The sequence below is a fragment of the Motacilla alba genome, chromosome Z (genome assembly GCF_015832195.1).
Source record: "Motacilla alba alba isolate MOTALB_02 chromosome Z, Motacilla_alba_V1.0_pri, whole genome shotgun sequence".
In the NCBI taxonomy this organism is placed as follows: Eukaryota; Metazoa; Chordata; class Aves; order Passeriformes; family Motacillidae; genus Motacilla; species Motacilla alba.
In genome coordinates this window covers 51,981,752-51,996,724 of record NC_052046.1, presented here as the reverse complement: position 1 = coordinate 51,996,724, position 14,973 = coordinate 51,981,752, and the positions used below count along the sequence as shown (strand labels likewise).

At 36.8% G+C, this 14,973-nt stretch overlaps 1 protein-coding gene across 3 annotated transcripts in view; it reads right to left on the bottom strand.

The window, feature by feature from the left end:
* Window positions 1-14,973, bottom strand: part of TLE1 (TLE family member 1, transcriptional corepressor) — a 79,739-nt gene that overhangs the window by 52,657 nt on the left and 12,109 nt on the right. For 2 of the 3 annotated variants that reach the window (XM_038125876.1, XM_038125873.1), the window contains exons 5-6: window positions 5,046-5,108; window positions 4,133-4,237 (exon numbers count right to left, since the gene is read on the bottom strand). In XM_038125876.1, the coding sequence (XP_037981804.1) occupies window positions 4,133-4,237; window positions 5,046-5,108 (168 nt within the window). The remainder of the gene's footprint in view (window positions 1-4,132; window positions 4,238-5,045; window positions 5,109-14,973) is intronic. The other variant, XM_038125875.1, reaches the window with a different exon arrangement.

The following is a 14,973-nucleotide window of genomic DNA, read 5'->3' as shown; positions in this document are numbered from 1 at the left end:
TCTCCTCCCTCAGCACATAATGCAGATCATGGCTGAGAAGGATCTTAAGTAATGCTACAGCTGCTTAGCTCTTCCCTTGCACTAAATTCTGCATTCATTTCTGCTCTAGTCTGTATTTCTATTTTATAATGAAACATACAGCCTAGTTATTTATAGGCTTTCTAAGGATTAACTACACACTCATAAGAATAAACCCTCAAGAGGTTAACCTCATCCTCTTAAGCTTCACACACTACAATCCCAGAGATAGCTGGCAACCACAGCCAAGAGAGAAAAAATAATCCCACATCTTGCTAATCCTTTAGCCAATCACCTCATGCAACAGTGGAGAGGCCTCTCAGAGGCCAACAACTCAATCTGTCTCAGGAGAACTGTCAGTCCAAAAGATACATATTTCACTAAATCATTAGCAACCCACCTCAACTGGAAAAATAAGACATACCTGGCTTCTCAGTGGTATGCTGAAATCATGCATCAAAAATAATGTGCTGAAGAAAGTTTACTGTTTGCTGCTTGTAGTTCTCATTCAGATATTTGCATATTTGACTCATAAAACTAGTTTATTGATTGGAAAGTAAACCTAATCTTCCATTTTTCACACCTAGACATACCAATTTAACTGTCACTTATTCTCCCTAACACGAACCTGTTATTTCCTAGACATATCTCACAAAAACAACCCCACAAAAAACCAAGCGAACAGTGAAACAAAACACAAAAAAACCAAAACCACCCACCCAAAACAAGCCTTCAAGTTACATCATAATAGTCTACCTAATTCTTTCATACCGTGATCTAGAGTCTTCTAACTGCGGAAGTGGACACTGCTTGCAGCTGCAGCAAGACCGAGGAGTTAATGGGGGCACTTATCGTTTTAGTTAGGGTTTCTGCTTTGTTCATTATTTATCTAGCAAAATTGCTACTTCATTCTACTCTAATAGAATATTAAATGATGCTATTTTTTAAAAAAATTGAAAGAAGATTGTTTAGCCACTCTGCTAACCCATGGCTGACAGTAAAAGCCTTCAAGAACATGAAGGATAAGTGTAAGGCCAGCAGTATGACTGTCAATAACCAAACAACATCCAGGGTTTTTTCCTGAAGTAAAAATTTTTAATCAACACAGAGGATTAGCACTGCTTGCAAGCTCACTGAGTCCAACTATATTACTTTCTTAAAAAAATGTGTCAATTTATTCATTCTGTTTTGTACGTGCTTGATATACACCTATTCCAAAGCCCAGCTTTTGATTTTCTAGTGAAATTCTCTGAAAAATCCTGTCACACTGGTCCTATGACACTATAAGTCTCTACCCTCATAGTCTGTCCTCTAATAGGCTTCCCTCTTTTCAACTGGAAATAAAAAATATAAAATAAATATAGTTCAAAATCATTTTGTATTTCAAAACATTTTTCCCAATAATTTAAAAGTCTTTGTTCCCTTCCAGAATTCATACATTGCACAGGAGTAACATGAATTTCTCTAACTGAAGGAAGCCAATTGGGAAACTCTTGAATCATCTGGTGTCAGGAAACAGTGGCCCTTAAGGACAGAAAGGAAGAGGGGAAAAAAGGCAAATCCTGGTAAAAATGTAGAATTTTATTTAGCAAAGAGAAACCAGGCAAGTTAGTACCAGCTAGCAAAATTAAACTTCCCTCCTGTCCTCAAGAATTATCATATGCATGTATTTTAGGTAGTGTGACACCAGAAGCCCCTCAATTGCATCTTCTACTGTTACAGACTGGTCCAGCCTATTTGCACCCTGAAAAGAAGTTTGATGATCTTTCATGCCCATAATAGGTGTCTAAACCGTTAAATTACTATATCTTTTCTTATCTTGAAAGACACTGCACTTTAGCAGCATGGCCCTTCCATTGTTCTTTACACTAAGTCGGGCCCCTGAACAATACTGACAGCTGCTATCAAACTGTGCAGTGCTCACCCTCGGTGCAGCTGCCGCTTGTAGGAACAGACAGGCTTCTGATGTGTCCTCCCCTCTGGGGAAAGGGCTTGACACCCTGAGTGCTCAGCGAGGGGGAGCAAAGGTCCACTGAATTGTCAGCCTGATTTTATGCTATTCAGATTTTCCAGGACATACACCATCCCTTTCAAACAAAACCAAGCATATGTCAGAGCATGAAACTTATTGTGCAGAGCAAGGTAACTATTGATTAATAAGACTGTAAAAGATCACTGGGGCATACATCTAATTTTGGCATTATGTAAATGCATGCACCTATGTGGTGAGACAAATTTTGTGCCCAGCATGTTAATTTCCACACCCAAAGTTTTGGATTTGTATGGCATCATTCGGGAGTCTTTCAAAAAACACAGGAAAGTATTTCTTCAGGTAAATCTTAGATGATTTTAAAACAAAAAAAGTTAGCACCTACTATTCCTGTCCAAAGAGCTTCCCTCCCGGCTCCCCAAAACCCCTAAAGTTCTTAATTGCATGTAGTACTTGTAGAGGCTATGGCTTTTAAGACTATATTATGTGGACACTAAAAAGAAGCAGATGACATGCTTGAGATAGCAAAATTTGTTTTGTCTAAGTAGCACTATTTTAAGGCAAGAAAGAATTTTTAAAAATATGTTTTAATATGTTTCCTTTTACTGCCTAAACACTTCTTTAAAACTAGCTCATAATGAAGGGTTTTCCATTCCATTCCATTTTCATCCTTAAGAAGCAATTTGTTTTAAAAAATGTAAGAAAGTATGGTTCTCTAATCTTTACTAATTGAATACCACAAACGTGGTATAAATATGGCATAAAAATACATGTGGCGCATTCCAAAGATCAAATCAGGTATTCATAAACTAATTCATTACACAAGCAAAGCATAGAGGAGATTCTGACAAATACAGATGTAATTGTGTGGGTTTCTAAGATGTGATTAGCAAATCAACTAAGTAACAGTCAAAATTTGATATGAAGGAAAAACAGCACAGATTTGAAGGGGGGGTATGTTTATGCAAAGCTAATCTGTCAAGTGTAATAAAGCAGCTTGAATAAAATTTAAGCTGAAAATCCACTGAAGCTCCCCATTTCAGGGAGGAAAAGCTATTAAAAGGAAATGAAGGTCACCCTCCCAGTTTATTTCACCTAATTGACTGCCAATAGCTTACCACAGGCAAACCGACTGCAGATCTGCAATTGAGAAACTGATGAAAGGAGCATTTTCAAGCTGAGGCTCATTCTTTTAATCCTCCCTCTCTCCTATTTTTTTTCCATCTCCAGTTGGGATGTAATTTTAAGCACAGATGGATTAACTGGTTCCATTGTCTGTAGACGTCATTGGACTATGGCACTGTTAATCCGTACAGCAGCATGTCTAATTATCATTACAAAGTGTCTGAGGGATCTATAAAGACCAGCAGGGCATCTTCTCACAAGCAATTAACATAAATTGATAAATGAGTAATTTGAATCCGCTCAAGGCGCCCACATATGAATAAAATCAGAAAGGACAGGTTCTTGTTTCGGCTACTTCTTTCACTTAGTCAGAAGGGCAGAAAACATGAGAAATATTCCAGACTTAGTGGCAGGGGAAATGAACTCATACAGTGGAAGGAATGTATGGTTCAAAAAGTTCATTAATACAAAGCAAATGACTTGTGATTGACAACCAGTCACAAGCAAGTAGTATTAACTTTTTTAGCATATTTAAAAGCACATTCTTGGTGAAAGGCTATTAGAACACTGTGTCAGACAATTAATACTACTTCAAAAGCAAGTGAAGTTTCTATTCAGTAGCTTGCTAATTTAAAATTCATGAAAGATTCACAAGAAAGGGAAAGAAAGAAGAATGAATACTTGTATAAGCTCCAAGAACTCAAGTGTCACAAAAGGCATGAGGAAAAAGTATCTAGCTCAACTGACATACAATACCAATAAATAAACAAGCAACTCTCCTAAAACTCTATTTCTTGCAGGAAAAGTTTTGTTACATGCAGCACTGCTGGCCAAAATTATGTTCTGACAAAGTAAACTACTACCTTTATCTCTGCTAAAATCTGTGTGAAACAAAAACACTTCAGCAACACTGGGCATCAAAACAATGTTAGAAATCAAAGCAGTAAGTTTGTTTTAAAAATAGCAAAGCAGTAAGATATGAAAGCAAGTTATACACACTGTAGGAGGTAGACCTGGAAGGCCACGTACCCCGATGATGGCATTCAATTCAGCCATGGTCACTTGTTTGGCACGTTCTACAGCTTGGGCCACTTGTTGCTGATGCTGTTAAAAGAAGAAGGGGTATAAGAAGGAATTTGTGTTAAGGTATTACCACACCATATCAAACCAGGATCACAAATACTTGAATAACCAGTTTGTCTGTTGAAGCCCACAATACCCATTGCAAGACATCTCATGCAGGTAAAAGGTAACAATGCCCTATTTTTCACCTGCTTAAAAGGAAAGAAGAGACCTGAAGGCAGCCAGCTTATCTCTTCCCCTAAGTCCCTTCACTATTAGTTGTCTGGCAAATGAATAATCATTTTTAATTGAGCTGACAGGACAATGTCAACTTTACATTAGTTTCAGTTTTAACATTTATAGACTCTGTGTCCACATAGCAAAACCAACTGAAATTTCAAACAAGGAAAAGCTGCTCACAACATGCTAAAATCACAGTCATTCGACTAAATGTAGGTCTACAAACTTAAATAGTGTTTTGCATAGGACCTAAACACTCACCTTTGATATAAATTATGTAGAGAACATAACCATGCTTATTTCACTAGATCTACACTTGACAACTGAATATCTAATAAACAATCATCATGATTAGAAACAAAAGCATTTTCTTGTATTGCTACTATTTTACAGACTCCCACTCTCCTCAGGCAATGAATGAGGCTGAGCCATTGTCACTAGTTTGAACTCAGATTTGTTAGATCAAATTAGCAGGGGGTTTGCACACTTCAGCTATAACAGATGTTCCTTACACTTGTGTATTGTGATAAAATTAACATCTTAAAACTAGCTAATTTGCAAACAGAAAAACAACATAATTGCACTTTAACAGCTGAACAGTTTTACTTACTTCCTGAGACAAAAATGGGATGACTTGTGCACAAATTGTATTCAATCTCTTCGCGATTTCTGTCTACAGAGTAAAAGTATTTTGATTAAAAACTGCATTTTAGGGGGTTTGACATATTAACTAGTATACAGGACTATATTAAGTTCAGACAGTGAAGAAAGTAACAAAATATTACCCATTTTTCATACTACTGCAAATATAAATACTTAATATAGAAGCCCAGACATGGAAAGAGATTTTGTTAGCTACTCTAGGACATCTGCCATGTCTAAAGCACCTAATCTGTACACACATTTAGGCACAAATCTGGTCCTTGTATCTAGTTCATTAATAAGCAGAGCATTTTTGAAATCCATTAACGCCAACATAAAGCCTTTTAAAAGGTAGATTTATTATTACTCAAATTATCAAGCAGCATAACATGAAGGCAGGATGAGTAGAAGAAAAATGCTTCTTTCATGATCAATTTTATCTGCCTATTAAAAGGTAAAACGACAGAAACGTACCATCGGGAATACAAAAGAAATACTAAAACAGAAGTGAGTTTAAGAATGGAGACAAAAAGTACAGACTTCTAAAATCCATACTGAAAGAGAATCAAAATAATGCAAACAAGGAGGAAAAAAAAAAACAGATCAGAAAATGTGATCTTGAGAACAGCAAATTTGTGAAACCATGAACAACAGGAGAGCAAGGTTAGGAACCAGTAAAGAATGGAACAATCCTTCAGGGAAATCAACAGAGATTACAGCAGGACAAAGAGTTTGAGTCCTACTTTTCAACAGCTTCACATATCTTGCACTTCTGTATCTCCCATTTTGTCATGTCAACCTAAACCCTGGATTCCTGGTGGGGTAAAGAGATCTTCTCTCATTACTCAGTGTTATCTGTGTTTACAGCCTTTCAGACCCATATATCTGCCCATAATTCAGAACCACTATTATCATTAACCTTCAAGCTACCTATACAATTTCCTCAGTCTTCCTTAAAAACAGCAATTTCAGTCACTGTAGCACAGTTGCACAAACCAAAATCAGCACCTAGACAAGAACGCAGCTTATGTAAGAGACACTGAACAGCTCCTGTCCATTTCTATCGAACAATTAACCCACAAAGATATTTCTTGGTTAGTTGGGTTTTTTTTAATGTTTCAAGACAGAAGAAACAAGCAGTCACTACTATGAATAGGCCTTCTATGAAGTCACACGTATTAAAGCTGAGCAAAGATAAATTCACTTAAGTCAGACTAAAACTGTTAACTCTCTGCCAAGCCTTTTCCTGAGCCATCCCACAATTCTGACTTTTTTAAGAAGACACTGTGATATGTTGATGTTTATATATCAGTCACATAATAATTGGGATACAAAATCAACCCCCTAGTTTTATGTCTCAGTAGACAGGTGATTTGGGATCTACGCATAATTAGCAGGCTTTAACACCTCCTTCCAAACCTCTGACAGACACAGGGAAAATACATGATGGCATCTAGACCTGTAAAACACCTCATCTCTCTTGACATGAAGCACTCCACCTGACCAAAGTCTGATATTTGACATGCCCAAAAATACATAGTTTTGCAGGAGCTTCCAAAGAAGTTCTGGGATAGTTTCTTCCTAGGATTAGAACGTTTTCCTTAACTAAGGGCAATGAAGTGGCAGTTGCTTTACGGGAAATCTTTGCCCCCTGCAACAAGGTGAACATATTTCTATTCTCAACTGAAACAGCTATCCTTTCACAGAGTACCACAGTGGTCTTCTCCATTCTGTCTAGGCCACAACCATAAAACATCTAGAATTCCATGTTTAGCCTTTAGTACTAGTACTACATACATAATAGCAAAGTCAATACTTTGAAGTTACCAGCTTATCCATTACTGGTTATCAGACTTAACTACCACCAAATCTGTTGGTATTTCTCTGTTAAAGGAAAAAAAAGCCAAACACATATACTAATGGGCATTTTTCCACATACCTAGTATATCTCTCCAGAAAGCAGGGTACATCAGCTGTGGAAAGGTAGTCTGTTGCACAGCAATCTGTTTGGATGATGTTTAGCTAAGACGTTTAGGATCCAATGACTTAATTGCCAATGGGATTAACTTTGTTTTTCAGGCAGGAACAAATATGAATCATAGCAGGTGACAAGAGGGAATAGAGAAATAATAAAGTAAGAAACTCAGTGTCTACTGCAAAGTTCTTTAGCCTGTATGCGCCGCAGAAAAGTCTCCCTATTCTAAGGTAAATGTCCTTATTGTTGCTATAACGTAACAAAATGCAATCCTATTTTTAGTAGAGTCTGTACAACATGCAAATTGTCCATATTATTAGATTTTTCTGCTCCAAATCCCAAATATCTGAGCTACACTGTAATAACATAGCATACATGACATCAAACAGTAAGATAAAAATGCAGTATCATGTGCATCAGGTTATAATTGCCTTCCACTGAAGGTCAGTTAGATATTTATTTTCTAAAAATGAAGGCATAATCAACTTTCCCCCTTTCCATACCAGTCTTCTGTTAATCTTCTCTCTCAGTATTATGACACCCGATTTAATGTCAGAACAGGAAAAAAAAAAAAGTATTCTTCTTAGTTTGTCTTTACTAAAGCTGGGCATCATTGATGCCCATATATGATCAGCAACTTTAATTCAACTACAGTGCTAGATAAACTTAAATGCACATGCCATAAAAGGAGTTTATTTTGAGATTTCTTGCTGTTGTTACAAGTGCCAGTTAAGAGATATCTACACTGAAAACTGAAATGACTATTCATTAATCACAAAAAAGTCTGCTTGCATTTAAAAGACAGTTTGTCTAAGAGTTTTCACACACGTTTTAAGTACTTAAAATTATTTATCTACTATGCAATTTCATGCAGCTCCTGTTTGCTGCCCTCTAATATTAAGTAAAAAAATTTCACACACAAACATGTTAAAAAATATTTTTGTTGTCTAGCAATTTGTCAAAGTTTTAATGCACAATTTATGTAATTTTACTGATCAAGAGTTGCAAGAGGTTGTTTTCAGAATTGAGAAAAAAGGAACATTCGTTACTTTAAATGTAAATGCAACAGTTCAATAGACAATGCATGTTTGCTTTTTAAGGTGAAATACCCTTGACTATGCATGTGCACATGCTTGTAAGTGCGTACACATTCATTCTGGAAAGCAAAACCCCTTTCTGAAAGAGTCCAGGACAGTTTCGTTAATCAAGACTAGACATCAGTAACTGGTGTCATTAGAATAAGCCCCAAGACCTGGGGCTCATGAATTTGAAAGTCTTAAAATAAAGGTACTTATCTCTCCTGTTTCTAGAGGCCATGGAATATAACATAACTATTACCTAACTGCTCATCTTGAGACATATAAAGAGGTCCTAAGGATAAATAAACAAAGGAAACTTTGCAGAAAGCTGCTCAAACAGACAAACATGAGTAATTGCTCATGTTCTGTGGCTCCTTGGTAAAGCAGGCTACTGAAGCCTGCATCTCTCATGAAAGTCCTCTGAGCTCTATGGCAGCTCTTAGCAAAGCATCTGAAGTGCCCTTAATTGTTTGTGTTCTTAATGCAGAGCCTCTTGAATACATTCATTTTTAATAGAGAACTTGAGTGTGAGGCCCATCAAAGAATAACAAAACTACATCATTCACTGGTTCTTGCTGCTGTAATGATTGTTTTTTGATTTATTTGCAAATGACTGGCTTGTCAGACCCCTAACTGAAGTGCTACCCTCTTTTCTGAAGTATCATTAAAAATTAACATGAAGGAATTCAGCTGCATTTTGTAAAATTAAGTTGAGCTGATGGATTTTTTTTTCCTCTTCACTTGTGTAATTTTTTTGCCTCTGCTCCATTTAGTTAAGGACTTAAATGTTTTGACCTAACCATTGCCAAACTCAAGTGTTTGTACTTAAGTTTGTCTTTCTCACTTGTTAAAGTGAATTCTTAACATAATGACAAAGAACAAAGCAGCAAGACTAGTTACTAAATACAACACTCATTTAAATAAGGCTTTTTACTATGGACTTAAGTCTGTTTGTAGAATTGAATTCTGTTTTCCTTCTGCATTGTTAGAAAAAAGTATTGACCTGTTTTCCTTAACAGTGGTCTGTTCCAGATAATTTTGCACTTTGATAGCCTGTACTTTCCAAAGCTCCACGTAAGGTAGCATACCTAAATCACCACAGTCTCTTGAAAAGAACAGATTTTTGCAATGAAATTAAAAGGAAGTATATACAAGTATTCAAGTTCTATTTCACAGCATAACAAACACCCATGTGTATTTTAGCTCTAACGTAAGAAGCCCTAGCTTATGGGAACCAGCAGTTTAACTTCTGAGGGAAGAACACAGACTTTCTCTGAGGAGAATTAGTTAATCTCCTTTCAGCTTCAGAGGTTTCCACAGGAGTAATTTTGGGTTAGCTCCAACCAGTGTCTACCAATACATATTCCAGTACTAACTTCAGTTATTGGATCCATGGTGATTTAAGACAAAAATTAAATCTTACAACACACTAGTTTTAGCAATCACTTGCCCTGCAACAGCTGCTCCATAGTTATTGCTGAGGCTCATCAAAGCTGTTCAGATTCTATTTTACAAAACAATGTTTAGTTAAAAATGTCCATTTTACGTCATAAGCTTCTTATTCATTCCTGCACTGAACTTCCAGTATCACAAAGTTAGATCAGATTTGAAAGCACTGTTCTATCACCAGTTCTGAAGGATGGGTTTATGTATTCTTACTTATTACATTTCTACTGATGCTATTATTTTGATCCAATTTTGAAAATCAAATTTGTAATAAATTTAGAAAAATACAGCTTAGGAACAACATGATTAAAAGTAAAGCAAAAAACACTAATGTTCTGATAACACCAAAGAAGCATATCCTAATTCATTCCCTTCAAGCAAAAGAATCAGAGAATCAGCCTTTAATGCACACAAAGGAATATATTGTTAAACACATTCACAAAAGCTTTAGAAGGTTATTCTTAAGCACTCTGCCTCTGCTTACACTTTCAAGACTTAGAAAGCCAAGTAGAACACTGAGCTCCTCCTGGAAGGACAAAATGGACTTCCTGCCATTTACAGCATGTAACACAGTAATCCACTGGGGAGGAAAGGTGAACGTTGCACTTTTGGTCATTACTGAATCATTTGAGATTATCTGTGGTGGGGATGAGAAGAAAATCGAAGCCTGTGAGAATGCTGCAAATGGCTTGACCTCAGCCCAGTTTTCATCTCCATCTGTCTGTAAGGCATGTGAATAAAAGCCCTCTTTCTGGGACATGCTTGACCATTTTTTTAATCCCTGCTGCAAGCCAGAACTCATTCAAATACTTAAAGACTTGTGAAATGCAGTAAGAAACTGTTATTTTAGTCTTGGGCTGAAGTTTAATATCCATTTAATGTTTTAATTTTTCCAACAGAGTCATTGAAACAAGCCTTTATTCTTTTTGTGATCAAAATGTTCAAAAACAAAAGCAAGCAGACATATTCAGAGAGCAATTACAGAAAAAAAACCAAAACCAACTATTTCACTGTGCTTAGTTTTCTGCATGCTTTGTTAGTACTTGCTATAGCAAGACTCTAGCACCTTCAAAAATTAGTTGCTAAGAATTCAGGGGATGAGAGGATGTTGGAATTATAATTAAATCTTAAAACCTAAACACTCAAAAGCTTCAAATGATGAAGGCTAGTATTCTGTGAACTTTGCTATTCATGTTATTGAATCCAGGTTGAGCACAGAGATATGCATATATTATGAATGCCCTTTTATTTAAAATTAATATACTACATTCCATTTTGGCAATGGCTGCAAAAGAAAAAAAAATTAAAAAAATAAAGGCAACATGCCATTTAAAAGTTTAGGCCCCCACAGTATATCAATGTCAAACAATAGCGTGTCAAGCTAAGATTCAATTCAGGTAAGTGCCACTGCCAAATTTTCTTGTTCCCAGACGTGCTTTAAGATTATTTTATTGCTTAAAATTTAATTTGTTCCAACTTGCGTTTCCATGACAACATTGGCTAACCCTGCAAATCATTTGGGTAATTGGATATCTTATCTTTCTATTGCTCTCAAATCCAATGATTCTGGAAGAACTGCAGCAGCCAATCAAATTTACAGGCCTCCTGAGTAATAGACTTGCACAAGTAGCCACATCCATCTCCCCTTTTACTGCCGCATTAACCAACCTGTGACAAACTGCGGAAGTCAGCCTTCCAACTGTACTTTAAATTATAAACACTGTCATCACTAATACTCTCACCAATAGGAAGGAATGAGAAGGTTTATTCTCAACAGATACTTGATATTCAATCTGACAAGAAGCAATGGGTAGCATTCATTTCAGCAACAGAAATAATCTCTGTATTTTGGGCATAAACTTCAGTTTAGCATGACATGTAATTAATAAATACAGTTTTCCTTCGGCCCCACATTAGTACTACTCATTTTAATTGTGAGATCAGTCACCCACAAAATGATATTAAAATCCCAGAAGACTGGGATGAAAAATCTTTAGCAAAAAAAACCCCTAAAAGACCACTGTACTGCAAGTGGGAGTGAAGAAAGGAAGAAGTAGCAGAAATATTAACAGAATAAAAATTCAAAATTATAAAGATACTGGATGCTACCTAGTTTCCAAAGTGAAATTAGAGAGCTTTAATTCAGTACCCAAACTACTTTCATCTGAATCCTCTTAGATGTTCATTTAAATTACAGAAAGGTCACAATAATTTAAACACAAGCTACATATGATGCATAAGACAACAGCTACACTTGCCAAATATCTACTACATATTTGGATCCCATTCAAGAGTAAAGTGACTGGATATATTTCAGATGTATCATTTCAATGCTTTATAAAAATAGAGAGAGGCTGTGTGTAACTCTCAATGAACTACTGTACACAACTGCCCATCCCATTAACAGCTCTAAGTCCTGTGTCGGGCAACAAAGAATCTGTTGTCAGGATATCAAGTGCTCCTTTCACGTATCTTCTCTATGTCAAGACTCTTCTTAAACTCGGCTAAAGAGGGCAGTTACCACATTTCTCCTTTAATCTAACTTCAGCCCATCTTGCTTAAGCACTCACAACTACAAAAGGTGTGTTTATCTAAATTTTAGTTCCATTGTTTAGTTTCCAAGCCTAAGCTAACCTTAAATACACACACAAGTATTTAAATCTCTTAAGTGAGCACACAGCTTTGTTTTACTTTCAAGCTGTTTTCCAGGACACAGAGCTCCCACTTTTATTTAGATTCCAAGAGATGCTGAGCGAATCAACAGCTGACTCCAATCCAGAAGAGGTCTTTGCCACCTTTGCCTCCAGGGACACTATTTCTTTGAACCATACTGCAGACATCTAGAGACCTGCCAAGCATCTCAACAACTAATCAGGCAGAAAACATTACTATAATATAAACTGGGAAAGGACCAGCTTGGTAGACCACTACATCAGGTAGCTAAAACTCCCAGGAGACATCCATCCAGTAGGAGAATAGCCCAAAGTATCAGGAGAATGAAGTGGTTTTTGGGAGAAACATAAGCTACCAACAAGTTCCCCTCTTCTCATCTGACTACAGTCCAACAAGTTATGGTGCTCTATAAGCAGCATGGTCTCCAAAATTATCCAGCACACTTTGCAAAATTATCTTTCAGGTCACTAAGAACTTGATTTACTCTGGACAACTGAGCAACACTGCACTACACAGTAACAAGGAGGAGACAAAGAGCACAGAAAGATAAAAGAGCATAAAAAGTATAACCCTAACTGCTACACTCCTACCAGGAAAGAGCACCAGTGGCTCTTCATTTAGTTTAGGATGCTATTTTAAAACTACTTCCTATTTTACTCTTACTCCCATAAACCACATTGGAATTTCTGCAAATATCTTTTCAGTACCTATCACACTGAGCCACTCAGTTGGGATGACAGTAGAAAGTCAAAACTCTTACACAGCTGGAGAAGTACCTGGAATAAGTTTCTAAAAAATCAGAGCATAAAGTTCCTCAAATCAAGCACACACATTTACAGTATGCAAGTCAATAACAAAGCTCCCAGTCAGGATTCTATCCTTTTCAACATTCAAATAAGACTGTACCAGCAGTAAGACTAGAATTTATTTACTAGAACAATAAGTATGTGTCCAACAAAAGAGAAATATTAAGGCAAGGGTCTGAATTATGGGGGGGCGGGGGGGTGGGGGCGGCAGGGGGAATCTAATCATTATGCAACAATCAGACTTTAGAAATAACTACCAAAGTAAGCATACCAACTAAGTCACATGTTCTACTCTAAATGTAGTTTCGCCATTTTAAAATACTTAGTATTGTCACAGCTCAGTTTCAAAAATCTATCAAGTCAGAAAAAGAATTTAAACACTTATTCATATCAATGCTTCAGGTGCCATCAGGTGACTCACTAATGAATAACAAGTTAAGAGGATTGACAACTCCTTTGATAGTAACTAGCGGAACTACCCACCACATAAGATTTGCAAGGAAGGTGAACATAATGGATATTTTCACTGCGTAGGGAAAAAGGTTCACAAATCTTTCAGCAAAACTTTGGGAACATGTCACTAAATTCCTTACCCATTTTATTATTTTTATATATATTTTGTTGCTTTCAGAATCGAAGGAATAGTAAAAAGACTATCTAAATTGTATTCTAATAGACAAGAGTGCCATAAAAAACCACAGCTCAGAAATATTTTTCAGCAAAAAACATCAGAATTATGCAAAGTCCAAAAAGGTAAAGTAATTACCGACAAGAGAGAAAGATGATGTTAACATCTTTGCTAAGAATCTGAGAGTCATAGCATTATTTGGAACAACACTAGCAGCACAGCAAAAACTTCAGGGGAACAAGGACAAGACTGCTCGATTATTAAACCATGTATGGATAAAATCATTTGGGGCTTTTTTGAAACTAAGAAGTCCTGCATTCATGATAGGTCCAGTATTTTTTAGTATTTCCCACTAACAACCATAAAGATCTCTTCATTTACCCTAATCCTCAATTTGCAAAGAGTTTCAAGCTGAGAAAGACAGAATATGCTAGATAATAGCTTCAGAACTCACTTTACAGTGAATGGAAAAATGGGCTGAAAAGTAAAAAGGACAGGGATAAAGGCCCATTGCATGCCTAGACAGGAACATAAAAGAAAAGGAAATAATGGGCCTTAGGAATGAATCTCTCGGTCACAGAGGATCAGAAGTTGAACATAAGTCAATAGCAGGCTGTTGCAGAAAAGGCTGCCACCGCAGTAAGCCGTATTCTAAGTAAGCCTTCTATGCCACTCAGCACGGCATTTCCTCCCCTGGAGTACTGTACTTCAGCTGGGCAACACCATTCAGAGAATGAACACTCGACTTTAGAGGTATGCAGCATGGTTCTGGAAGGCAGGGGAATGATTTGCTCTCCTTATCCAGGGTGAAGAAAATGCATAGTAAAGAGCTGAAGCTACAACAGAAAAGACTGAAACTGTAACTGAAGAAGCACTTCAACAGCAAGGACATAAAAGCAATCTGTTACCTGAAGAGCTTGAGGGTTGCCACTACTGTTGAAGTCTTCGCTAACAGACAGAACAAGCATCCAATGTCATCATCAGCAATGACATTGGTATAGCTGATCCTGCTAGGAGGACACAGGGAGGGAGTCACTAGGTCCCTGCTAGTGACACGATTCTAGAGTTTATATTTCCGTTTGAATAAACAACCTAAAAGCTTCCCATATGTCTTGTAGAAAATTTTGCTTTTGTTAACTGACAATTTATAGTCACCATTTGAGGCCGCAGACAGCTGACCTAGTTTACTGTCTGAAAAGTAATGGCTGGAAATGTTATAGCCAGCCATTTTACAACAACAGAAATTCAGAATGACCTTACACCCTTGCACCTTAAAGAAAGATGAATGT